The 27,475-nt window shown below is 48.3% G+C and overlaps 1 protein-coding gene across 2 annotated transcripts in view; it reads left to right on the plus strand.

Moving 5' to 3' along the window:
• The window catches only part of MAPRE2 (microtubule associated protein RP/EB family member 2), an 859,854-nt gene that overhangs the window by 564,859 nt on the left and 267,520 nt on the right, over nucleotides 1-27,475 (plus strand). For both annotated transcript variants that reach the window (XM_086965723.1, XM_086965722.1), the window contains one exon: nucleotides 12,173-12,300. In XM_086965723.1, coding sequence (XP_086821849.1) covers nucleotides 12,180-12,300 — 121 coding nt within the window. In that variant the 5' untranslated portion in view covers nucleotides 12,173-12,179. The remainder of the gene's footprint in view (nucleotides 1-12,172; nucleotides 12,301-27,475) is intronic.

Here is a 27,475-nt window from a genome sequence, read left to right on the forward strand (position 1 = left end):
ACCATCACATGCACTAGGAGGTCGCAAAACATGTTACCAACATGTATGTGGTATTTGGGTAGCGTAAACCTAGTGGAACGGCAATGGAGTGATGTGCAGGTTTAAAGGCAAGAATACAGTCAACAGTGACCTGAGAGTTAGCTGGAATCTCGGAGCAGAAGTGTACTGTGTAGGAGAGTAGGGTCTGCAATCCTATGATCACCCAGATTTTTTGCTTTTGTTTCACTGGTTTACGACTTTCTCTGGCTGTGGGCCTGCTAATCAGACCCACAGCCTGGCTGTTCTCTTTCTAAATTACGATATGTACCCTAGGTGCATTCACCAATTGGTACTGGGCCACCTTGTCAGACCCCGTAACGCAGGGCATAGGGGTACCCAGGGCCGCCAGGGGCTGAAGCATGTATTATGCCACCCCTGGCTGGCTTCCTAAATTTGACACAACTGGCTGCACGACAGCTGGGGCGAAGCCGTGTAACCACCCTTCGCTTTAGGTATAGTAGCTCTATATCTAACCATACAATGGACACCCGAGTTCCTATCAGTCACTCCTATGGCAGGCCTTAACAATCCTGAAGGCAGAGTGCGTGGGCTCGTGTGAGCTAGGTTCAGGCCCGAGCCGAGCCCGGTTGCAGCTTGCGGAATCAAGACCCAATAGCTGTTCCATGATGACGCGTACCATATCGGTAACTCCGGTGTCGCGTTATCAAGGCATGTCGAGTAAGGTGTCATACGAATCGGGGTGCTGCCCTCTCACCAAGTCTGGCGATGAGGTTAGCATCCCACCCTTCTAGAGGGACACGACATGTACGTAACTGTGAACCCCGGTTAAAGTTAACTGAAGCCTCAGCTCCACAAAATGGGTGCTGCCACCACAGACACGAGTCTGACCTCCTGCTGCTGGGAGTCCTTCCAGCGAGGAGCACTTGGACAAAGGGTTTCCTGTCGAGGGCGGTGTTCGCACCGTCCCAGACAGGGTTTGTGTATTCTGGGTAGGTAGGGCTTTGGCGAGAAGGTGACTGCGGAGTGGCACCCCGGTGCTCACTACGCATCTGCCGGTTAGAACCAGTTCCAGGGGCGACAGCCCTGGCCTGGGGAAAGTCCGGCAGGGGAGAGGGGTGTAACTACCCCCCTTCCTGGTCCCACCCTTAGGGCAGGACCTAGTCATATACCCACCCCTTTCTTTAGAATAAAGACCGGAGCGGGGACCCTTCCAAATTAGATCATCTTTGATTCAAGAACTACTTTCTACGAAAGGACATTCAAGACTCTTCTCAAGATTTCTCCCTTGTGACTAAGGAGTAGTCACCCTGCATCAGCGGGCACCAACTAAGAACTCTGCGGTTTGCTGTAAGTCCTTCCTCAAGGAATCCGACGGCCCAGCTCGACGAGAACCGGCTTCCCGGGCACCTCTGACCTCTACCCACAACATCAGCTCAGCTGCGATCTGTGGGTGCGACGAGACTTCGAGGGACCGGCCATCATCAGAACCTGCACGCTCTTAAAAACCAGCACGACCATCGAGGTAACTCTCTGGTGAGTGCTCTGGGGTCCGAGAAGCCCCGACCCTGAGCCGCTCCAGCACCGAAGTGCAGTCTCCCAGCATCTCCACGATCTGCGTGGGGCCCTTCTGCTCGCTGCTCAGCACGTTGTCTGGTCACTAGCCGCTGGCTTGTGTCCTTCTGTGACGACATCCGAGAATCATCACTGCTGGTCTGGTTGCTCCAGACTGGCCCTTGCTTCCATCTTTGCGAGAAGCACCCCGGACCCTCCTGGTCCACTCAAGACGCCATCTTAGGCCCACCACGTGGCCCTGAGAACTGCCAAGGCTTGTTGCCCCATCCTGGGCCCAGCGACGCCGACAGCATCATCCTTCGTGGGACAGCTCGCACCTCCGCCGTGGTCGCCGATAACGCCTCCTGGTCCGTGAGACTGCAGAGCCTAGCGTCGCCCACTCACCTGGTCGAGGTGACGGCCAACCGGTGCCTTCCTGGTACCCTCTGACTACTGGCTAGTAGTACGAACTTGGTCCCCTCTGCTTTCAGGTTTCTTCAATCTCCGATCCAGGCTTGGATCTCCACGAACTATTCAGCACTGGTCGCCGGCCAGCAACTCCTTCTCTTCCGGCTCCTGGCTCGTCAGCGGAGACCCCGACGCCTGTAAGACTTGTGCAGCCGCAGCCCTCGTGGCTAGGTAACTCGGCATTTCGGTGCCTGCATAGCCTCCTTACTCTAGGGTCCCGAGTCCCTCGCTTCCGACTTGCCTTATCGGGTCCGCCCGAGACCTTAATCTTTCCGTGTCCTCGGACACTTGTTTCTAAATTGTGCACTTGAAGTATTTGCTAAAGAGATTTGGTTTGTGCTTAGTACCCTGTCCTCATAAAGAGTACAGGGCTGTTGTGATTCTTAATAAATATACTGTTTATTTTCATAACACTTGTGTGGTGTCCTTTCACTGGGTGTTCAAGGGGTACATGTGTGGTAAACAGCTGGCTTAACACGCCCTCTCGAGTCTTTAGCCTTAGACTGCTCGTATCCACGCTACTAGGATAGCTGGTCTATAGGTTGACTTACAACCAAACACCATAAGGGTCGTTGGAACGATACATAGCGGTCGCTAGAATAGCGAACGTTGCATATCGGGCCAACTTCTCACATTGGTGAGCAGCGGTTGGGATTTGAGCTTGCTGTTGTTTTACCACACGTATCCTAAGAATATCTTGTTGAAAGATCGCACAAAGTACTGTTAGTACATATAACTAAAAGCTTAGAATACTCTGAGTTCTACTGAACCAGCTGTTGTAGCTCCTCAAGGCTTAGCACACCTTGGCTACAACTCTTAGCGAGGGTACAGTAGGTAAACACGTAGTGTAGGTAGGTGCATCACTTACACCACGCTAGAACCAGTATGTCGGACAAAGGAGGAAACTCTGGGTCTCCCCTTGTGTCAGTTGACCCTCCACAGGTCATCCCTTCAGGATATACTGTGCTGAGCTTCAAGGAGTTAAGACGACTGTGTCACTCCAGGAAGATTCAGCAGGGGTCTAACCCCACAACGTCCTTTCTGATTGGTCTCTTGGAGACTTATGATGCCAGGAGAGCTGAGAAACTTCGTAGCTCTTCTAATCCAGAAGGAGACATGCCTCCCCTCGAGGGAACCCGAGACGATCCTGACCTCATTCACCTCGCAACTGAGAACGAGGATGTGGAGGAGGATGAGGATGAGGATCTCTCTGGGGATGAGGCAGATAAGGGACAGGTAGAAGTCGTCAGACTAAGCAGGTCCAACTTAAGCAAACATGATAGCGGTACTGGGGGACCCCTGGGGCCACTATCAGGTCAGCTTAACATTGGGAATGGACGAGCCCGATCTCTGTCAAGAGACTCTGGCGGATCCCTTCGAACCAATGGCTCTCACAACTCTTCTCAGAGAGGGATGACGTCCCCTCAGAGGAGAGTGTACGAAGCTAAGGAAAGGGCAGCTAATCTGAGGATCGAAAGGGAAGAACTTGCCCTGGCCAAAGAAAGGCTTGCCTTTGCTAGAGAGCAACAGTTAAGTGGGGTAGTCCCCACTGGTGGCAGCAATGTACCTAGTAATAGGGAAAAGAGTTTTGATACGAAACACCTTGGTAAGATAGTGCCCCCCTTTAAACAAGGGGACGACATCCACAAATGGATTACTGTGTTGGAGAGGGCCTGCACTGTGCAGGGTGTTCCCCAGAGTCAGTGGGCAGCTATCTTGTGGCTCTCCTTTGAGGGAAAAGGAAGAGACAAGCTCCTCACCACAAGGGTGGAGGATGCTAACAATTACCAAATCTTGAAAAATACACTCGTTGAAGGGTTCGGCCTAACCACTGAGCAGTACAGGGTGCTGTTCAGGGATACCCAGAAAACGCAGTCTCAAGATTGGTCTGATTTCGTCGATTGTGCCACTAAGGCTTTTGAGGGCTGGTTGCTGGGCAGTAAGGTTACTGATTATCAAGGATTGTATAATTTGATGATGAGAGAACAAATTTTAAACAATTGTCAGAACCAGTTGTTGCATCAGCATCTTGTCGACTCGGATCTGACCTCTCCCCAAGAATTGGGAAAGAAGGCAGACAGATGGGTTCGTACAAGAGTTAAGCAGAACCAGGGCCAGAATCAAGGTGGTCAGAAGAAAGCAGACCAGAAGGGTAAAGATTCTAAAGGGGAACAAAATGACCAGAAGTCTTCGACAGGTCCCCAACAACCCAAAGAGGGTGGGGGTCAGGCTCCCCAAAAGAAGAAAGAAGGCCAATCCAAAAGATGGTGCCAGTACTGTAAAAGTAAGTCTCACTGGTTTAGTGAGTGCACCAAGAAAGGAGGAGGGCAGACTCCTGCCACTGCAGCCCCTAAGGCACCTGTGCCCCCTAGTACAGTCAGCAGTGGTAGTGCGCCTCCCAAGGGTTTAGTAGGGTTAACCCTGGGTTCTGAGGGGCGTGACAACTTAGTTGGCACACTCACTCAGGCTGTCCTTGTCAGTACAGGGGACGCAGACGTATCCCCTGACGTAAGCCCCAATACTTTGGGCAAATACCGACAGACGCCTTTCATAAATGGAAAGATGGCTCAGGCCTATAGGGACACTTGTGCCAGCGTCACCATGGTGACGCCTAACTTTGTGGACCCTGGACAGATCATGCCAGGTACAGAATTCCTGGTGACCAATGCAAGCAATGTCACTACCAATCACAGTATGGCAATTGTAGCTTTCTCCTGGGGAGGGGTAACTGGCCAAAAGAAGGTTGTAGTTAGTCCAGACCTCCCAGTGGATTGCTTGTTGGGCAATGATTTGGAGTCGTCACAATGGTCAGAAGTGGAGCACCGGACTCACATGGAAATGTTAGGTTTGCCAGCACATGTGTTCGCTGTGACTAGGTCACAGGTCAGGAAATGCCCCACTGAACAGGTGCTGGATCCTGGAACAACGGACCAGACACCTCCCAAGAAAAAGAGCAGTAGGGTTAAGGCTGCGCCTTCCCCCTTGCCCCAGGTCGAGGATCAAGTCTCAGAGGAGGCTGACCTACAGGAATTGAGGGAAACTGAGCCAAGGGAATTCGAACTTGATCAAGTTGAATTCTTGGGTTCAGGGGGACCCTCAAGGGAAGACCTGGGGAAGGACCAGTTAGACTGCCCTTCTCTTGAACCCCTCAGACAGCAGGCTGCTGCTGAGGCTGCTGGGAACGCCACAGGTACCCACAAGGTATACTGGGAAGATGGACTCCTGTACACTGAGTCAAGAGACCCCAAGCCTGGCATGACCAGGAGGCTGGTTGTACCCTTGTCTCAGCGTGGTTTCCTACTTACCTTGGCCCACGAGATTCCCTTAGCAGGTCACTTAGGCCAGACGAAAACGTGGGACAGGCTTGTCTCACACTTTCACTGGCCTCACATGAACGAGGATACCAAGGAGTTTTGCCGCTCCTGTGTCACTTGCCAAGCCAGTGGTAAGTCAGGTGGCACGACAAAGGCCCCCCTTATACCAATGCCTGTGGTGGGGGTGCCCTTTGAACGGGTGGGGATCGACATCGTCGGTCCCATGGAACCACCTACAGCATCAGGGCACAAGTTTATACTGGTGGTAGTGGATCATGCCACCAGGTATCCTGAAGCTATTCCCCTTAGGACCACTACAGCACCTGTTGTGGCAAGAGCCCTAGTTGGAGTGTTCTCCAGAGTGGGCTTCCCTAAGGAGGTCGTCTCCGACAGAGGTGCAAACTTCATGTCGAGCTACTTAACTGCTATGTGGAAGGAATGTGGTGTTAACTACAAGTTCACTACACCCTATCATCCACAATGCAATGGGCTTGTTGAGAGATTCAACAGGACCCTAAAAGGGATGATTCATGGACTACCGGAAAAGCTTCGGCGTAGATGGGACGTCCTGATCCCCTGCCTCTTGTTCGCCTACAGAGAAGTCCCACAGAAGGGGGTTGGCTACAGCCCTTTTGAACTTCTGTACGGGCATCCTGTAAGGGGACCCCTGTGTTTGGTGAAGGAAGGATGGGAGAGACCTCTCAAAAAGCCTGCAGCCAACATAGTGGACTATGTGCTTGGCCTCCGCTCGCGGATGGCTGAGTACATGGAAAAGGCATCTGAAAACCTTAAGGCCAGCCAAGAACTCCAAAAAGCTTGGCATGACCAAAAGGCTGTCTTGACTGTTTACCAGCCCGGACAGAAGGTGTGGGTGTTGGAGCCAGTGGCCCCAGCAGCACTCAAGGACAAATGGTCCGGGCCCTACACCATCCTGGAGAAAAAGGGAGAGGTCACCTACCTGGTCGACCTGGGAACTCCCCGGAGCCCCCACAGGGTGCTTCATGTCAACAGGCTAAAAGCATATGTCGACAGGAAGGACATGAGTTTGCTCATGGCCTTAGATGAGGGACAGGAAGAGGAGAGTGACCCTCTCCCCGACCTGCTCACTCAGAATCCTGACGATGGTTCGGTAGATGGTGTTGTCTTTTGTGGCAGCCTCTCCGAACATCAACAGAGCGACTGTAAACAGGTTCTTCAGTCGTTCAGGCATATGTTTTCTCTAACACCCAGTCAGACCGATTGGTGCACCCATGAGGTTGACACTGGTGACAGTTTGCCAGTCAAGAGTAAAATCTACCGGCAGCCTGATCACGTTAGAGACTGCATCAAAAGTGAAGTGCAGAAAATGTTGGAGTTGGGAGTCATTGAACCCTCGGATAGCCCTTGGGCTAGTCCCGTAGTTCTAGTGCCGAAACCTCACACCCAGGGTGGTAAGAGAGAGATGAGGTTTTGCGTAGACTACAGGGGTCTCAATGCAGTCACTAAGACTGACGCCCACCCAATACCAAGGGCAGACGAGCTTATCGATAGATTGGCTTCGGCCAACTACCTAAGTACGTTTGACCTGACAGCTGGGTATTGGCAAATCAGGTTAGCTGAGGACGCCAAGCCTAAAACCGCATTTTCAACCCCTGGTGGGCATACCAGTTCGTGGTGATGTCCTTTGGTCTGAAAAATGCACCTGCCACCTTCCAACGGTTGGTGAATCAAGTCCTTACTGGGCTGGATGACTTCTGTGCGGCGTATCTTGACGATATTGCTGTCTTTAGCTCCACCTGGGAGGATCACCTGGTCCACCTGCGGAAGACGTTAGAGGCACTGCAAGCAGCAGGTCTCACTATCAAGGCCACCAAGTGCCAGATAGGGCAGACACAGGTTGTATACCTGGGCCACCTTGTAGGTGGAGGTCAGGTTCAGCCACTGGAGAGCAAGATACAGTCGATCAGGGACTGGGCTCCTCCAACCACCCAGACTCAGGTTCGAGCTTTCTTGGGCCTGACTGGTTACTATAGGAAGTTTGTCAGGAACTATGGTTCAATTGTGACACCATTAAACGAACTGACAAGTAAGAAAATGCCAAAAAAGGTTCAGTGGACAGCGAGCTGTCAAAAAGCATTCGATGACCTAAAGCAGGCCATGTGCACGGCGCCTATCCTCAAGAGTCCGGACTACTCCAAACCATTCATTGTCCAAACAGATGCTTCTGAGTTGGGTGTGGGAGCTGTTCTTTCTCAACTGAATTTTGATGGTCAAGACCAGCCCATTGCTTTTATAAGCAGAAGGCTGACCCCTAGAGAGAAGAATTGGTCAGCTATTGAGAGGGAGGCCTTTGCTGTGGTTTGGGCCCTGAAGAAGCTGAGGCCATACTTGTTTGGTACTCTCTTCAAGATTGAGACCGACCATAAGCCCCTCTTGTGGCTAAATCAGATGAAGGGTGAAAACCCCAAACTGCTTAGGTGGTCCATTTCCCTACAGGGGATGGACTTTACAGTGGAACATAGACCTGGTACTGATCATGGCAATGCCGATGGGCTCTCCAGATATTTCCACTTAGAACAAGAAGACTCACCTGGTCAAGGTTAGCTTATTGTTCCGACGTTTGGGGGGGGGTCATGTAGGAGAGTAGGGTCTGCAATCCTATGATCACCCAGATTTTTTGCTTTTGTTTCACTGGTTTACGACTTTCTCTGGCTGTGGGCCTGCTAATCAGACCCACAGCCTGGCTGTTCTCTTTCTAAATTACGATATGTACCCTAGGTGCATTCACCAATTGGTACTGGGCCACCTTGTCAGACCCCGTAACGCAGGGCATAGGGGTACCCAGGGCCGCCAGGGGCTGAAGCATGTATTATGCCACCCCTGGCTGGCTTCCTAAATTTGACACAACTGGCTGCACGACAGCTGGGGCGAAGCCGTGTAACCACCCTTCGCTTTAGGTATAGTAGCTCTATATCTAACCATACAATGGACACCCGAGTTCCTATCAGTCACTCCTATGGCAGGCCTTAACAATCCTGAAGGCAGAGTGCGTGGGCTCGTGTGAGCTAGGTTCAGGCCCGAGCCGAGCCCGGTTGCAGCTTGCGGAATCAAGACCCAATAGCTGTTCCATGATGACGCGTACCATATCGGTAACTCCGGTGTCGCGTTATCAAGGCATGTCGAGTAAGGTGTCATACGAATCGGGGTGCTGCCCTCTCACCAAGTCTGGCGATGAGGTTAGCATCCCACCCTTCTAGAGGGACACGACATGTACGTAACTGTGAACCCCGGTTAAAGTTAACTGAAGCCTCAGCTCCACAAAATGGGTGCTGCCACCACAGACACGAGTCTGACCTCCTGCTGCTGGGAGTCCTTCCAGCGAGGAGCACTTGGACAAAGGGTTTCCTGTCGAGGGCGGTGTTCGCACCGTCCCAGACAGGGTTTGTGTATTCTGGGTAGGTAGGGCTTTGGCGAGAAGGTGACTGCGGAGTGGCACCCCGGTGCTCACTACGCATCTGCCGGTTAGAACCAGTTCCAGGGGCGACAGCCCTGGCCTGGGGAAAGTCCGGCAGGGGAGAGGGGTGTAACTACCCCCCTTCCTGGTCCCACCCTTAGGGCAGGACCTAGTCATGTACCCACCCCTTTCTTTAGAATAAAGACCGGAGCGGGGACCCTTCCAAATTAGATCATCTTTGATTCAAGAACTACTTTCTACGAAAGGACATTCAAGACTCTTCTCAAGATTTCTCCCTTGTGACTAAGGAGTAGTCACCCTGCATCAGCGGGCACCAACTAAGAACTCTGCGGTTTGCTGTAAGTCCTTCCTCAAGGAATCCGACGGCCCAGCTCGACGAGAACCGGCTTCCCTGGCACCTCTGACCTCTACCCACAACATCAGCTCAGCTGCGATCTGTGGGTGCGACGAGACCTCGAGGGACCGGCCATCATCAGAACCTGCACGCTCTTAAAAACCAGCACGACCATCGAGGTAACTCTCTGGTGAGTGCTCTGGGGTCCGAGAAGCCCCGACCCTGAGCCGCTCCAGCACCGAAGTGCAGTCTCCCAGCATCTCCACGATCTGCGTGGGGCCCTTCTGCTCGCTGCTCAGCACGTTGTCTGGTCACTAGCCGCTGGCTTGTGTCCTTCTGTGACGACATCCGAGAATCATCACTGCTGGTCTGGTTGCTCCAGACTGGCCCTTGCTTCCATCTTTGCGAGAAGCACCCCGGACCCTCCTGGTCCACTCAAGACGCCATCTTAGGCCCACCACGTGGCCCTGAGAACTGCCAAGGCTTGTTGCCCCATCCTGGGCCCAGCGACGCCGACAGCATCATCCTTCGTGGGACAGCTCGCACCTCCGCCGTGGTCGCCGATAACGCCTCCTGGTCCGTGAGACTGCAGAGCCTAGCGTCGCCCACTCACCTGGTCGAGGTGACGGCCAACCGGTGCCTTCCTGGTACCCTCTGACTACTGGCTAGTAGTACGAACTTGGTCCCCTCTGCTTTCAGGTTTCTTCAATCTCCGATCCAGGCTTGGATCTCCACGAACTATTCAGCACTGGTCGCCGGCCAGCAACTCCTTCTCTTCCGGCTCCTGGCTCGTCAGCGGAGACCCCGACGCCTGTAAGACTTGTGCAGCCGCAGCCCTCGTGGCTAGGTAACTCGGCATTTCGGTGCCTGCATAGCCTCCTTACTCTAGGGTCCCGAGTCCCTCGCTTCCGACTTGCCTTATCGGGTCCGCCCGAGACCTTAATCTTTCCGTGTCCTCGGACACTTGTTTCTAAATTGTGCACTTGAAGTATTTGCTAAAGAGATTTGGTTTGTGCTTAGTACCCTGTCCTCATAAAGAGTACAGGGCTGTTGTGATTCTTAATAAATATACTGTTTATTTTCATAACACTTGTGTGGTGTCCTTTCACTGGGTGTTCAAGGGGTACATGTGTGGTAAACAGCTGGCTTAACACGCCCTCTCGAGTCTTTAGCCTTAGACTGCTCGTATCCACGCTACTAGGATAGCTGGTCTATAGGTTGACTTACAACCAAACACCATAAGGGTCGTTGGAACGATACATAGCGGTCGCTAGAATAGCGAACGTTGCATATCGGGCCAACTTCTCACATACTGATTCTACTTTGTGATGTAGTGTTTTAAAGAGCTGCGTCTTTAACTCTTTCCTAAATTGGAGTAGCGTTGAGGCAGAGGTGATGTATACGGAAAACTTGCTCCATATTCTGGTGCACAGATGGAAAAGGCCTGCTGCCTTACTTTTTTTTTTTTAACTCTTTCTAGGGCCATATTTAAAGTTTGGCAGGCAGAGACCAGTATGTTAGGTGGGCATTACGTCCACTAACCCTAATGGACTACTGTCTGACAAATTTAGAGGTCACTGCTGGCCCAGCGGTTCTGTCATTTGATAGAAACTTCCTTTGCAGCGGTTCCTGTCAGGCTACAAAAGACAGCTGTTTACCAAACTTTAACAGAGTTTAAAAAAAAATAATAATCCCAAAGTGGGAGCATGTAATTGGAAAATTCTTAAGTAATGACCCCCCACACCCTCGGAATTTTTTCTTGGATGTGGGAGTCATTATTAGGTTTTTTTCTGTCCCTCACAGCCCGGTCCTACCTTCCTGTGAGGGACAGCAGAAAGGATGTTATATTGTCCACCCTAAATAATAGTGAGTGGTGTAATGCCCTTTCTCCGACGAACCCTACTGCGTCAGACCACGTGAGGAAGCATTCCTTCATCTGAGCAATCGGAGGAAGCTTTCTGTCAACAGATTCAACAGCCTACACAACTCTAAATCAGGGGGGCCGGCTGGGGTTTGGCAGAATCCCCTGTCTGTCAAGCTCTAAATCTGGCATATAGTCTCCAGTCTGGTGATTTCCAGACTGCAGTTGTACCAAGAGCCATACGAGATGGTGAGCATGTCTGCAAGATATGCAGGAGTGCTGTCCTGTGTAAACAATGGCTTTGTAAGTGAATAAGCTGGTTTTGAATATGGTGTTGGTCAGCAAGCGGGGACCCGTCTTTGTAATTCTGATGTATTTCGCAGTTTACGATTGGGGTCCTCCTCGCTTTACTATTGATTGTTGTGTTATAGCTTGCACACTATGATGATAATCATGCGTAGACTCATTGACCACTATGATATATGTGTTCGCTGTTGCAAGTACATTGTTAGGACCTTACTAAAGGAAATACTGTCCTGGAAAGATCTGTTTTTGAATAAATGCTATTACAGAACCTGTCCGTCACATTGACCTGTATATCTCTAAGTTAGTTCTTTGAGCAGCAGAAGGTTTCTTAAGTAGAGGGTTCTCCGGGAAGAGTGTGGCCTCTACTTTTTGCATAAGCATTGAAGACGTATCCTCTACAGCTGTAATCATGCTGTGTGCTTGCGACTTGTGAATTCATGTTGTTTTTGCTCTATCACATTTGTATGTATAAAATAATAATAAAGATGCTTTTTAAAAAGTATGAGTGAGATTCAACCTGTATGGGTACCCTTCCAGTAGTAAGCAACAGTGCGGCCGAATAAATCGACAATGTTTGTTTTTAATGCAGTACTAAACCCCTCCTACCATTTTCGTGGTTTTTGCTGGTCTTCTAAATTCAAAATAATCCCAAACCCTTTCCTGGTATGACAGCTTTGTATGATACATAGCCACGGAATGCAATGTTATAACCAGCATCTGTGTCCATGATCGCGAAGTCAGAGCATGCGTTCCGGCGAGGTCTGTCTTTGTCAGTTTCACTTTCTTTCTATTAACGATAGCTGGCAAAATATCATTACAATAAATGTAAATATACCAAAATATTCAATCATTTTAATGTATTTCTTTTGTTCTTGTTGTTGCAGTTGGGGGATGGCGGTCAACGTGTATTCCACCTCGATCACTCAAGAAACTATGAGTAGGCATGACATCATTGCCTGGGTGAATGACATCGTGTGTTCCAACTACACAAAAGTCGAACAGCTGTGTTCAGGTAAGAACATCTCCAGATTACCACTGGTGATTGGAAACATGCCCTTCAGTTGTATCAGAATGGGGTAGCGACATTCTTATCTATAATCATCTCAAAAGCACCCTTCAAGAGATTCCATCCACAATGCCCCGCAGAATGTGCAGGGCAGGAGCTTTGCCAGGTTTCCATGTCTTTACCTGTTAATAACCCAAACCTGAATGCTCGTCCAGCAAAGTGAGAGGGAAGTACCAAAAATCCCCTACGAGCTTATCTGCGTCCTAACACACACGTCTAATTTATATTCTGACATTGCTTTTACAGTGAGAGTCAGTGAACTGCAGTTTCTCTGTGTTCATGATCTTGGAAGTCTGTTTTTTTTTTTTACCACACAATCTTTCTGCTATGTTTTTAGTTCCTAAAATTGCGTTGTAAGATCATTTGAAGAAGAGAGTCATGTGTCTGTTTAATTCACTAGGCTTCATAGAGCTACCCCGCACAAGTAACTGCAGGCGATTGGTCAGTGAAATTCAATACCTTTATATAAAGTGGTAGAGTTGCATTCAAGAGCATACTTATGTGAAACATACTTGTAAACAGATGCAGGTTAAGCTCCGTGACACAAATGGGTAACATGCGTGTTGATGTTTAGATGTACAAGCTGGAATTAGCTTGGGTGCAATTGTTCTAACTACATCAAGGAGTAATTCACCAACAACACCCAACAGTCTCTATATGTTTAAGTATTTTCAAACACAGCGCAATTAAACATATTTTTCAGCTGGGCTAGTATGCTCACTATGGCATATTATGTTGGTACAATAGGGCTCTGGGGAATTCCTCTTAATCAGCTAAGTTGTCTTCTAGTCTTTCTGTTGTTCTAATGTTAGACAGACCCATCTCCACCACAATAGACCGCTTCTCCACTTCCCTCGTACTTCAGTGCAAGAGGTTCTGCTGTCAGCCAGTTAAAGGTGATACTGAGTCTGATTAGCACTGGTGCCAAAATGGACTCTTTCATTTGAGTTTTGGTTCAGAAAGGTGATATATGTAGTAATGAGAAACAGGAGAACCTGTTAATTTATAAATTAGCAGTCGATGTAAACACGTCAACTATTTGCCCCAGTACCATATCATGTTGTAAAAAGATTCAGCAGGTTTTTCACATTTGGGGCCCGTCAGTCTTATTGTACTTAGGTCCACTGCCTCTACCTAACCATTACATCTCAAGGAAAGTGTATGTAGAGGGAAGAGCAGTTCTATTATACGCACCATGATAATGTAGTGGTAGGCGAAGTAGTGAATACAATGTCATTGTTGGCCATTATGATTGACTTTGATAAAGTGTCATAAAACGATCAGACCTTATAGCACTTTATATTTGCAAGCCGACCTTGCAGTTCGAACCCCAGATCACCCAGTATTGACACTTGGACAGACAGAATCAGCTTGTCAGGAAAAGAAGAGCAAGTGTCTTTGGTTGCCGTGAATAGTCTACCATCTTAAGTACTGAGAGGTAGCTGTTTTGTACATATCTAGAGTCTCTTGTAATTATATGAATTTAATACTTATAGACATATCCTCCATCGTACTGAGCTTACCCATCAACCACCGCTAGGAGTCAATGTCTGCAGCTGCTTTCTTAAATCTGTGGATGCTTAGGGCAAACAGATCATGTGTGTAGAGGCATCTGGTCAGTTCTTGCGACTGTTTCAGGGTTAGCCATATCAGAAAGGATACTTACGTGCCTGTAGCCGTTGGACGTGATGTGGTTTTTAAAGCATGAATTACTAAAAAAATAAGGCCATTGCCTGTAAGTTTGCATTGAAAAGGGTTATGTATTGTTTCTGCATTACAGAATATGGATCAGTATGATGACTACAAACACTCAGAGTCTCAAAACAAAGACTATGCAACTAATAGTGAATATATTGGTTAGGGAAGCAGCACAAAGAACATGAATAATAAACTCAGCCTCCAAAGGCAAGATGGAGGCTGGGGTGTGAGAAAGAGCTTAAAACAGTTCAAAGATACATCAGGACTCTGTAGAAAACATAAGAAGGAAAGGGGAGAAGAGCGCAAACAACAGGGGTGGCTCCTCCACTAGAGCAGAGGAGCGTCGCCCCACTGGTTTCTCGCAGCGCGAGAAGCAGAAACATAAATTGGTGATAACTATCATTTTGTGTTTCTGCTTCTCGCACTGCTTGAAAGCAGAAGGGTTTGGTTGCGGGTGGGCGCGGCTACTCTGCAAGCAATGCTCAGGGGAGGAGTGGTGTGCCCACTCCTGAGTGCGCATGAGGGCCGACTAAACCAGCCATGCACACTCTTCCCTTTTCTATGCAGGCTGCAATGCAAACTGCATGGCGAACATGGTCGGGCCATTGGCCACTGGCTGGGTGGCGTCCCAACCAATCATAGCACTGCTTGGAGCATTGTGATTGGCTTAGGGGTGAGACTGGGAGCCTGCCTGCCTGCTTCCTGTTCATGGAAGTTTCGATTGTGCAAGATGTGATAAAGCACAGTGTTCGCCATGCACAATATCCTAAAGCAGGGTGGCCGTTGGACTATTCTTTACATCATTGTGTCCATCCTGTGTAACCCATTTCTCTTCCCAGTATGGTAACTGGAAGTGCCAAAGACAGTTTTTTGCATACCGATTGCGCATGGAACACTCTGCCATGTAATGTCTGGTCTCTGCAGTCTCTACTGCTCAACCTTCGGTGAATGTTTCTCTCACAGCAGCTTTCTGTAAGTGTGCAGATGCAGCTAGCACGATGCTGTGATTGATGCTGACCCCCAGTAGCGTGCCTCATTCTATTCCCCTGAAGGCTGTCCTCTTCCATTGCTTGTGTACATTGGGTAGACAGTTTAGTTTATTGGAAGGCGAACGACCAGGAATAGGTTACAGGTACCATTTGTGATGGAATATCATGGCCCTTTGCCAGCGTGTAATATTTCTGTGATGGGACAAGCAACTCGCCATTCGAGGTGCAACAGGGTTCTTTCTTACTTACAAACGATGCATTCCCTCTGGTATTACTGAAACATATGTGTACCCTGGAGCTCTTCAGAACAGTGATGTGTTTCACACCACACTTTTGTGTAACATTAATGTCTTAAAAGTAGTACCAGGACTGAAGTACGTGTGTTGGAACCTCATTCCCTAGTTAATATTTTGCCCCAGACCATACTTCTCTGTTTAGTTCTCCTCTGTGCTATATTGAAGAGCTTGGGCTCCGAGGATGGGTCTGAAGACCCAATGTCAGCAGTCCAGCCAGCCTGGACTCAGGTCTGGCAGGAGGGTGTGGGGCACTGGCTTCACGCTGGGAGTAGGGCTGGCTCTAGGGCGGTGCGACCGGTGCCACTGCACCGGGTGCTGACTTTGCATGGGGGCGCCTGTTTGAAAGTTCTTATTGTGCTTAAAAGCACCTGCTGCCACATTCCTGGTCTCCAGCAGTTTTCAGGTGACAATTAAAATGTCAAGAAAACTCTGGTGATAAATGTTCTTCCTGGTGAGATCGGAGTTTTGTCTAGCAGATGTTTTGACTTGTGGAAGTTTTGATTCATGGTAATGTAGCTCAGAGGGGTAATGTGCCTGGTGCAAAGAACACGTACCATGCAGATCACAAAGTGAATATAATGTAAACAGGTCAGTGGGTTACTGCTTTTGTCAGAGATTTCCTTTTGTTAGTTGCAGTTTACAGTGAGCTATTAATTTCATCAAAAAACTGTGTGCAGACTTCAAGGTATAGATTAGAGCATATGGATTTTCCCCCAAACTTTCATTATTCAAATGTTGCAAAAAGGGTTCATTTGGGTACACATTAGTTCTTGTTATTAAAGAGAGCCCCAAACTATTGTGTTACTTTTTAAATTCAGAGTTTGTGCTTCTCCAGACCAAGTACTCTTCAACTATGCTGCCTACCTTTATGGATGACATGTGAATCCACCCCTTGCTTGTTGTCCTCTGTCTTACGTAACATTTCCTATGCACTGATTTACACACCTATGATTGATTGCCTCTGTGTAAAGTGTGTGTTACTTAAAGTGCTCTGACACCCTTCACTTTTGTGAGTGACGCTATAAAATGAATTAATTGCATCTGAGAGTGGTTATGGAGACTGTTAAAGGGTGGTAGGGAGGTAATCCGTGGTGGAGGTGGTCATTGGGGGCGACAAAAACATTGTCTCACTGGGCGCTACCAGTGCTAAAGCCAGCCCTGGCTGGGAGTCTCTTCTATGGGATGCTCCTATGAACACTATTCAAGAGTGCGGGTCCATGTGAGAGAGCGCTCACAAGCAGAGGAGCTGACTCTACTGTGTAAATAACTAGAATGCTGAACCAAAGCTGAGTGCTGAAGACCAAGCATGCGAAATTATCTTCGTGACACATCTCAGCCTTTAGCATCTGCCTGCAGTCATTCGATGATGGCTGTTGACGTTCGCTTTTTTAAAACTCTTTTTATTGAACACAAGCTCCATACAGCAAACAGTAGAGAGTTTATTATCCTTCAATCAATCTTTGGAATGGTACATTTCAGGATAAGCATTTCCATCCATTCAAAAGTGGCGCCTCTAAAGCTCGTTATTTATTGGTAATGCGCACGTACGTGCCTCCCTGATTGCCCTCAGCCTCCCCATTCCCAGAAGTTGGCCCGGCCCTTCATTCCGCTATATCCCCTGCAATGTTCGCCGTTTCTTCTTCATTCCAAAGAAATGGAGCACATTTGTTCCGGAAAGACAGAGATCGAGAAAATAATATGAGGGGAATGTATTTTCCCCATTGACTAACATTAACTTCTTTTTTGGGGGGGGGGGGTGGGTGCTGTAAAATCGTGACTCTCCCGCCTAAATCGGGCGCGCTGCCATGCATGCATACATCATAAGTGTAGAGAAGACAACCCACAGCGATTCCAGTGGCAGCCCCGGTGTAAATTAAGGCCTCGATGGCTTCTTGAAAAGTAAAGCTCAGTCTCAATCTCCTTTTCCAAAGTAGTCTCACGGGAGATGTGCCAATGAATTTGACATATTAAGCACTACATTGCTCCCTCTACAAGAGATGTAGCCAACGCAGCTCCAGGAAAACGGGTTTTTTATAACTTCCGTGACTATTTTTAGAATCTTGTACACATTTCTCTTTCTGGATCTATGGTGGACACCCCTGCACTAAACTCTTTGGATTGAGGTGATCTACACGTGGCAGCAAATCGGCGGCCTCTTCCTGATCTGGGTGATCTCAGCAGCAGAGGAGAGAGAGCCCGACAATAACAAAGGGTGCTGCTGATTGTTTGAATGTCTTTGCAGCATGGATGCCGCCTGCTGTAGCAGGAGCAGGAGCGCCACGCTGGCAGGTGAAGCCTGCTGCGATTGCAAGTGGGTTCAGTGCAAAGCCGTGCATGCCCTGGAATGAAAGGAATCTGCCCATATGTTGACGTCCTAGCATCCCCCCATGTAGCTTTGTTTGTTGTGCTTCGGGCAGAGGTGTGCGGCTGACCACAGTGAGATTGAAAGATATACCGGTGCCAGCGTAAAGTGTTGGAAACCCAAAACATACCATTATCTTATATGAAGCACATGTAGGATCATGCCTCCCTCAACTTTGAAGATCATTATTTTATGTGAAGCAAGAATAAAACACATTTTCTTGTCTCCATGCTGCTAATTGCTTAACTCCCATTTTACCAGCAAAATGAAATGTGAACATGCTAACGAGATAGCCCTTCTCTACATCTAGTGTTTTGTGTCCTTTCTGCCCGTTTCCTTCCATCTGACATCCAGAAACCAGCACACTTACTCCCTTCGATCATTTTGTTATCTGTTCCTTTTTAGGTCGAGCCTAGACGAAAGCAAAAGCTGTCTAGAGCGAGACAACTTATGTTATCACTTTTGGGGGAATGTGGACAGCAGACTGACATGCGCTTCTCCTGCCGGAGATTTGATCTCGTGGGCGCGCTTTGGCGCCTTGGCTGCTTGTAACGTGCATGGCTTGAATTAGTTGCAGTTTCATTTATGTGGAACGTGCAGTGCCGGGCGCTTGACACAGGCGTGCGCACACACACACACACACACACACTAGCGCACCCCCCTCCCCCCTACAACTAAGTACATGTACCAGTTCTGAGGCTACAGCCCCCGGCCCAGGCTGTCGTTACCTCCTCTCTGACGGCCACCTCCTGCAGTAAGGGGTTACGTTCAGTCCCGCACACCGTCTCTAGTCCTCCCTGCAGGCGCCCTCTCTTCGCCGGGGCCTGGGAGCCGCCAGGGCGCCCCCGCCGCTTCTCGTTCACCCTGTCAAGGCTTCCCTTGTCTCTCTGTTTTCACTTTTAGGCATACGACACCTAGGAGCATGAATTAGCGCCAGGCGTCAGAGTCTGTGACCTAACTCTCGTTAGCCGAGTTCCTATACATTCTCCTGGACTCGGCGATTAAAGCGGGGCACGAGCTTCTTCTCGAGGACGCGGAGAGGGGAGTCCCAGCTCGAGACGTCAGCCAATCATAGTGCTAGGTACCGTACAGTGCCCCCCTGGTTCGACAAGGAGTGTATTGAGGGGCAGGGCCGGACTGGGAACCAGAACCGGCCCTGGCAAAGTGCTCGGCCGGCCCCCCTCCACCCTCCGGGAGGAGAGGGGAGGGGGGAGAGGTGCGACCGCGCTCAGTGTCAGGGCCGGTTTTCGGCCGTTTTTGTTACGGGCCGTTTTTGCAGCATAACGGCCCTGAAACAAAAACGGCCCCAGGGGCCCAAAACCGGCCCCCAACCATGCGGCCCACCGGGGAATTGCCCGGTGCCCTCAATGGCCAGTCCGGGCCTGTTGAGGGGGCGGGGTCACGGAGTATTGTGTGTGAGGCAGGGGGACGTGGTTGGCGCACGGTACAAGTGTTGTGTTTAGGGCGAGTATGCTGCCGAGGGATATTCTGGTGATCTGGGCACGAGCGAATTGACGCACCCAGCGACTTCTAAAGTAAAGAGGGAGCTATCCGCAACTTACAGCCACGGGACGTAGGTCATGGTCTGATCCATTCCCCTTTGCAATGCTGCACATCCGTCGGCCTTGGCGTGGCCCACAGAAAAGTCGACACTCTCCACTTGTTGACGATACTTGGCTTGTTTATGATTTCTATAGCGCCCACAAAAAGCGGAGCTGTCCATTGGCGCTTTAAAAGGCACCTGTTCTCTCTCAGAATAAGCTCTCGGGCGCAGGTGCGCTCACTCTCTGGACGGATCGCCTCGGCCGGCAGAAGAGGAGGGAGCCCCCTCCACACACACTCACGCCCCCGTCCTGGTTGCCCATCACTGCCAGGGAAGCTGCCGGTGATTAATGGTGGCGCTGCCACCCTGACCGAGCAAGCAGAGCCTGGCATCAGCCCCCCACAGGAGCCTTCGGGGCACCCGCTGCCCCAGCAGCAGCCCCCTTCCCGCTGCAGCAAAGCACTCCCTGCTGCCCCAGCCCCCACCCCTTCCTTCAGGCCCAGCCCTTACCCTCCCCATACCATAACACCCCCACGGCTTCCACCTTGCCCCCAAGGGACCTCGTTTGTCCTAGAAATTACCTTTCCCTGACCCCCCTGTATCCTCTTACAGCTTCTCCCCCCCCACCCCCGCAGCCCAGCATCCGAAACCACCATCCGCTGGCACCCACCCGCTGCCATAGCAACCACTCAGCCACTGGGGCACCCGCTGCCCCTTCATCTGTCCTCGCTAGCCCCCAGTGCCGCAGCCCTGACACCCCCAATCAACCCCCGCCCCAGCATCCACCATTCCAAATAGCACAACAACACCCACCTGTTGCCTCAGCAACCCCCCTTCCGCCGCTGCATAGAGCCCTCCCCTGACCTCTGTGACCCACCCCCTTGTAACCCCCTCCACAATACCACCCCACCCGCCTCCACAGAGTAAGTGCCCAGGAACGCACTTCCACCAGTGACCCCAACCGCTCGGTGCAGTCCCTCTTGTGAGTACGAGTGACTCTGATTACAACAGATGTGTGTGTCCTGCTCATTCTCACCTGTAGCGTCCACCCCCTCCCCCGCACGGTACTTAGACTCTTCATCCCGGTGCACTTTCCCTCCACTGTCACCTCCAGCCCCTTCTAGAGTCCCTCCGAGACCTCCCTAATGATCCCCGGGCTCCTCTCCTCCTAACGGAGCCATGAAGGTGACAGTCGCCTTCGGGAGGACGCTGATCGTGGTGCCCTGCAAGGATGGCCAGCTCACGGTGGGGGACTTCACGCAGCAGGCTGCCCCAGTGGCGGCTGGTGACTGGGGGACTTCACGCAGCAGGCTGCCCCAGTGGCGGCTGGTGACATTTGAAAGTGGTGGGGCGTAAAGCAATTGTCATACTGCCTTCGTTGAGTGAGCGTAGCGAGCAATCCCGAACCACCTATCCCCAAGAAAATTTTGGAAAAAGATTAGGCAAATGGTGCATTTTCAAGCAAATTTGTGAAAGCAGGAAGATTTATCAATCAATTGTGAATCTGTTCTAACAAAGACAATGACTGGCAAAACTGTCAGTCTAATTGGCCTACCAAGTGCTCTGTTCATCTGTGCCACTGTGTGCTATTCTTTCACAAGTCTAATGTGCCCCCGTTACTAAATGACAGGAGAAGCTGGTTTCTTGTCACACCAGAATGCCACGAGAAGACTGCAGCATGTGAAATGTGAAAAATTGCATCACAAACTTAACGTAAATACTATGAGATCCTTTTCACTTGATAAATATAACCTACTTACGAATCAATGATCCCTACCTGCAGTGCTCTTCTAAGCCATCGCTCCCTGGCCTCAGAAAGGACAGCATCGGTCCAGCCATGATCCGGGTGCTCTTAATAAGGTCAAATCAATACTGCAGTAAAATTACATGTGTGACTCGGAAATAAGGGAACATTGGGAAAATATGATTTTCTCCAAATCTTATGGCACAGAACAGCCCAGGAAAAATAACATAGTGGCCAGTCCAAGCTTTCCGCTTTTGCACGGCCTGCTTATAAGCGTTACCTAATTTAGCAGAAAGAAGAAACATCCAAACACGTTTTGCCTCGGCTCAGAACCTAGAAAATACATTCCTTAGCTTCATTATAAAAGCACGGCTCAGGAAAACCCACCTGGAAGCCATCAGTCGTACAAATGCAAACATTAACACACCTGACATTTCTGTTGGCCTGCTGACCAGCTCGGGTTAGAAGGGTCACAAGAAGCAAAATGATGGCTGAGCCAGCCTCAATGTGGAAATGCTCTGGAAACTGTACACTCGATCTCCCAGGACTCGCAATTCCCTGTCTCTTTCCCCAAAGGCTAAAAGTACGAAAACCAAAAAAGGCCACCACCAGCCTTCTATCCTTCAAGGGTCGGTAAACTGAGGGTCATTAGTTTGGCAGATAGAAACACCAGTGATTTTCCCACTTAAAAAAACATCATTCCCATTACATGGAATTTACAAGAAAACATATTTCTGAGCCTCAGATGAAAGGGTGCACGCAGTTTCACGCTGACATAGACATTTTTGTTTTGAGTGTAGCAGCTTCAGTGTTGGAAGTAATTTGAGGCAAGTGGTCTAAGAAACTGCACAAAATATACTTTATTATCCGTTTTGTAATCCTTACCAGTAAGTATTCTTGCAATATACAAAACACTCCTCACAATCTACTGTTAGTAAAAAAAACATTAGAGGCAGAAGTGATGCAATGGGACCTGACGCGAGGAAGGAAAACTTCAGAAACCTCAGACTGCATTTTCTTCCCTACACGTTGTTTTCAACTGCTCGTGAGAAAGTGTCACTCCACGAGCCACACGTGGCTACATATGTCACTCATGGCCACACAGAGCATGCGGCAGCCTAAACTGCTAAGCAATGTCCCTTATGCACAAGAACACACACAATCAACCCCAGACTGGTTTAAGCCTGCCGGTAAAAATCACTGAGATAGAGCTCAAGTCCAAAGGCACAGTAAACATGGGACCCATGTCTGGGCCTACCATTTGTACGTGGGACTCCCACGTACAAATGGTATACCCAGACATGGGTGGGACTTCTCTCTGAGAAAAACAATTAAACAATAGAGGCATGCACCAAGGAGCAGGGAGTATGTCTCCTCTCTATGCAACGTGTCTTGATGTGTATTTAAACGTTTTATCAGGCTATATGAAGACACCTAGAACAGGTGCCAGGCGATCAGCAGTGCCAGCTTGCACATACATAACAAATTAGCATTAATAGCAGAAATGCAATACACACACAGCATACTGTTATTTTTTTCACCCTGAAAAATCTGAAAACTTCGCTATTAACCGACGATCTTTAGTTTTTCCTTTAAGTTTCTGGTTCTGATCGGCTGATAGCGCTCATGTATCACGATGCGCTGAGTCCTGTGTATTGACAGCATGAGCGTCCTACTCGTATTTCTAATTTACTGGATACTAAAAAAGGCCGCCTGGGCCTTACCTGGACTTGTAAAATTGAACTACCTGACCCGAGTTAGTTCAGTCGATGTCAGCACTCAGCAGGCACGGAGTCCGGCCTAGTACTCTCTCTGGCAGGCCGTAGGCGGCAGGAACAGGTTACAAAAATAATGCAAATGGTGCCGTTACAAGTAGAAAGCAAGCAACACTGTGTAGTAATCAGTGCTGGCCTGGCACTGATGATTTGGGAATTCAGAGTCCGTCTAATGTGACGCAGCACCCCCACCGGCAACTGCCACAGTCACTGAGTGCAGACTCATGCGCGGGAAGCCTGAGGTGGTCAAGTCTGTGCAGACTCGATTCCTGCTTCCCACCTACCACGCCCTTTCCCAACTCGTCACAGGGAGGGGCCCCACCCATGCCCTGTAACGATTTGGGAAAGGGTGTGCTGACAAGCTCCACTTTCCCTGATTGACGTGGAGGGTTAGCGATCCCGGGCTTGTTTTTAAAACGCCCGGGGCTAACTTATCCTCCACGCCATCAGGGGGCGGAGACTGCGCCTCACAGATAGTTGTTTGCCGAGCTGATGACATCACAGCCTTCAGGGCTGTGATGTTCTCAGCCGGCAAACACGTAGCCTTAGGCTAGGCTTGAGATGTGAGCAAGCAGGTAAACAGTCAAAATATCGAGTTTTTAATTTCGACCTACACTTATATCGAGTTGCTAATATCGATGGGACAGAATATCGATGTCCAGAATATCGATGGCCAGAATATCGACCCTAAGGTAAGTAATATCGAAATCACTAATATCGATAGCATATATATCGATGTAAGTAATTTCGATTTACTAATATGTGTTAGAAATATTAGTTAAGTATTTAAATTAATTGTTATAATATGTGTTTAATATGTTTTTATAATTTAAAAATATATAAGAGTAAATATGTTTTACTACCACAGCGGGTTGTGGGTTTATAGGGGAATAGGGTGGGAAGTAATTTATTTGTAATTAAATAATTATTTTTCAATGATTAATTTATTTTGCAATTAAATATTAATTGGCAATTATTTATTTTAATTGATTAATTGATTAATTAATTGATAATTTATGTATATTTTTAACTAAATTATGTTTTACTACCACAGCGGGTTGTGGGTTTATAGGGGAATAGGGTGGGAAGTCATTTATTTGTAATTAAATAATTATTTTTCAATGATTAATTTATTTTGCAATTAAATATTAATTGGAAATGATTTATTTTAATTGATTACTTGATTAATTAATTGATAATTTATGTATATTTTTAACTAAATTATATGTTTTACTACTGGAGCGGGTTGTGGGTTTATAGGGGAATAGGGTGGGAAGTAATTTATTTGTAATATTAATTAATTTTGGGTAAAGGGGTATTTTTAGGGTTCAGGGTCAGTTTTCAGTTTTTGGGTAAAGGGGTATTTTTAGGGTTCAGGGTCAGTTTTCAGTTCTTTGGTAAAGGGGTATTTTTAGTGTTCAGGGTCAGTTTTCAGTTTTTGGGTAAAGGGGTATTTTTAGGGTTCAGGGTCAGTTTTCAGTTTTTGGGTAAAGGGGTATTTTTAGGGTTCAGGGTCAGTTTTCAGTTCTTTGGTAAAGGGGTATTTTTAGTGTTCAGGGTCAGTTTTCAGTTTTTGGGTAAAGGGGTATTTTTAGGGTTCAGGGTCAGTTTTCAGTTTTTGGGTAAAGGGGTGTTTTTAGGGTTCAGGGTCAGTTTTCAGTTATTGGGTAAAGGGGTATTTTTAGGGTTCAGGGTCAGTTTTCAGTTTTTGGGTAAAGGGGTATTTTTAGGGTTCAGGGTCAGTTTTCAGTTTTTGGGTAAAGGGGTATTTTTAGGGTTCAGGGTCAGTTTTCAGTTTTTGGGTAAAGGGGTATTTTTAGGGTTCAGGGTCAGTTTTCAGTTCTTTGGTAAAGGGGTATTTTTAGGGTTCAGGGTCAGTTTTCAGTTCTTTGGTAAAGGGGTATTTTTAGGGTTCAGGGTCAGTTTTCAGTTTATGGGTAAAGGGGTATTTTTAGGGTTCAGGGTCAGTTTTAGGTTTTTGGGTAAAGGGGTAATTTTAGTGTTCAGGGTCAGTTTTCCCTACGGTTGCACCCACTGGAGTGGGAATAGTAATTATTGTTAAGTAATTATATATTATATATGATTTATCATTTTTTTTTTTTATTAAATATGTATTATTATTTTTTTTAACAATTATTACATATATTTAAATATGTTTAAGTAATTATTAAGTATTATTTACAGTTTTTTTTATGTTATTTTAAATTTAAAAAAAATCGATATATTTAACAACGATATTTTTAACATCGATATTAATTTTTCGATATTTTGGTACTTACCATGTTGTACATAGGGCGTCGATATTTTTGCTATCGATATAATTACGCCGATATTTGTGTAGGTCGAAATTCTGTCTGTCGAAATTCTGTCATAGATCCGAGCAAGCAACAGGGCAGGATGAGTCACGTGACGTGACATCATTGCAATCAGTGCTGATATGTATCAGTGAGTGTGGGGCATACAGTGCCCCGTGTGCAAGGAGCTCATAAATCATTGATCATGGGTATTTTTCATAAATGATGACTGCTGAACATATTTAGCAATGTAATAGGGGCGGAGCCCCGACGCCCTCATAGAAAACTGAAAACCAAGGATAAGGTGAGAGATCAGCCAGCCAAAAATGACAAGTGTGTTTTTGTTGTAGGCCGGCTGCTTCTGAAGTGCCTGAGACCAAAGGGATAAAGACACAGGCGCGTTTCTGTGCACAGGCACTTTACCGTGGGAAATGTCCCAAAGATGCTTTGAAACTTGAAATGCTTTATTCGATTTTGTTTTTTAAAATCATAAAAGCGTACAAAAAAGACAGTCATTAAAAATAGATATGTACATTCAAGAACAACGTAACTTCAAATACAAAAGACATATCCCCAACCTCAAAGTTCAGTGGTATGACATGTTATTCAAGGGGTTTGTCCCTATCAGGGGTAAAGGTATACAGAGTTGTCCCTTAAGGTAAGTAGACTCAAGAGTTGCGACAGTTGTACAATGGATCAAATCTTTTGGAACCAGAGAAACCCATACCACTGGGTACCTGGACTCCCCCACCCAGCGAATAGTGGTAGGCTATTGTTGGTCCTAACCGGGGGATATTAGGCATACAGGGATAAAAGTCAAGTAGATCCCAAATATGAATTGGGCCATCCCCTTTTTGGGGCGGACAAGATCTTAAGTATGGAGCGATGTTCTGGGTCCTGAATCTAACCAGTACCAAGTCCCCAGAAATGTTTTTTGGTAGTGAGCCTAACCAGCCCACCCTTCTCACACTCAAGATTCCGCCATCTTTGTCTGGTGGTAGGGGTCTATTTCTTCCCATCCAGAATATGACTTTGTTCAATAGGTCCTGCTGACTTTCAGCTTTTCCCATCGCAAGTGGTGGTACTCCTGAGAGGACGGACACATATGGCGTGGCTTCTGGCGGGAGGTGTATGTGTGGTAGTTTACGTACTGATTTAACCTCTAAAGGCCTTGATAGAGCAGATTTGAAAGGAGCTTTGGAAGTGGTTGAATCTGGGATTTTGGGGGATTGTATAGTGGATTGAGCGCTTTTGTGGTTGGGAGTTAGCTTAGCTGTTGGGAAAGTAGTAGATGGCTGGGGTCGGTTCAATATTACTGAATTATTGATGGGTTTCAGGATAGCCGTGATTTTATTCTCTAGACCCGAAAGCCTTTCCCCTATAGCGTTGATTTTTTCTGCTAGTGGGGAAATGATGTTTTTAACAAGTTGTTCAATCTGAGTCAGTAGAGGAATCTGGGAATAAGATATTGATTCATCCAGTTTGGCATCAGTCTCCATGGTGATAGGGAGGTTATTAACAGACAGTGCAGGGCTTACAGATGGTTTATGGAATTTTGATTGATTCCCTTCGGTATTGTCCTCATCCTGCTTTCTTTTGACTGGTACTTTGTTCAATAAAAAGGGGGATTCCTGTGTACTGCCTTTAATACTGGTAGTACAGGGGCCTTTGGCGAGAGAGGGTGATTCCACACTGACATACTTGGTTTTGCATAGACTGTTTAGTTCATCCCACAGGGACAGGATATGCACTCTTGGGGAGAATAGTGGAGGAGATAGCGTACTAGATGGAGAGTAGCAAGGACAATTTATGTCTATCACATGAACAGTAGGCAGTAAGCATGTGCTAATCATTTGGTGCTTTTGCACCGCTTGACCTGGGCGCCCCTGCGCAACTGGGCTTGATTCCCCCTTACAGGACATGATCAGAGTAGAGATAGTAGTATTACAAATATAGTCAATTTAATGTGTGTGCACTCTACCTCCTTTAGCAGAAGTAACAAGGGGGAGGCCTGTCCTGTCCCCTTCGGTCCACGGAGGGCCACAGAGGGCCCGCCCTTTGCCCGGGCTTCGCCCCGTGCTTTGTCCCGTGCGCGTCCCGCGTCGCGGGACTATGCGCAAGATTTATACACTACAGGCGGGGGGGCGGGAACGCCGAGGGAAGAGGCAGCAGCTGTGGATCAGAGAGACTGCTGGACCTCGCAGTCCCTCGGCGTGTGCTGCAGACTTTGTCCTTTCCCCTCTCAGAACCCCACACAAAATCAGAAGCGCTATCAAAGCGCAGGAATCCCTCGTCGTCCTCCCGGTCAGCTACACACTGTGAGCGGCACCCGCGGAGCGGGGGCCGCGATAGGTTGAAATAATGTCCAGGCGGGGGGGGGCGGGAACACCGAGGGAAGAGGCAGCAGCTGTGGATCAGAT

Source organism: Lissotriton vulgaris, chromosome 4_1 (genome assembly GCF_964263255.1).
Source record: "Lissotriton vulgaris chromosome 4_1, aLisVul1.2, whole genome shotgun sequence".
NCBI classification, from domain to species: Eukaryota; Metazoa; Chordata; class Amphibia; order Caudata; family Salamandridae; genus Lissotriton; species Lissotriton vulgaris.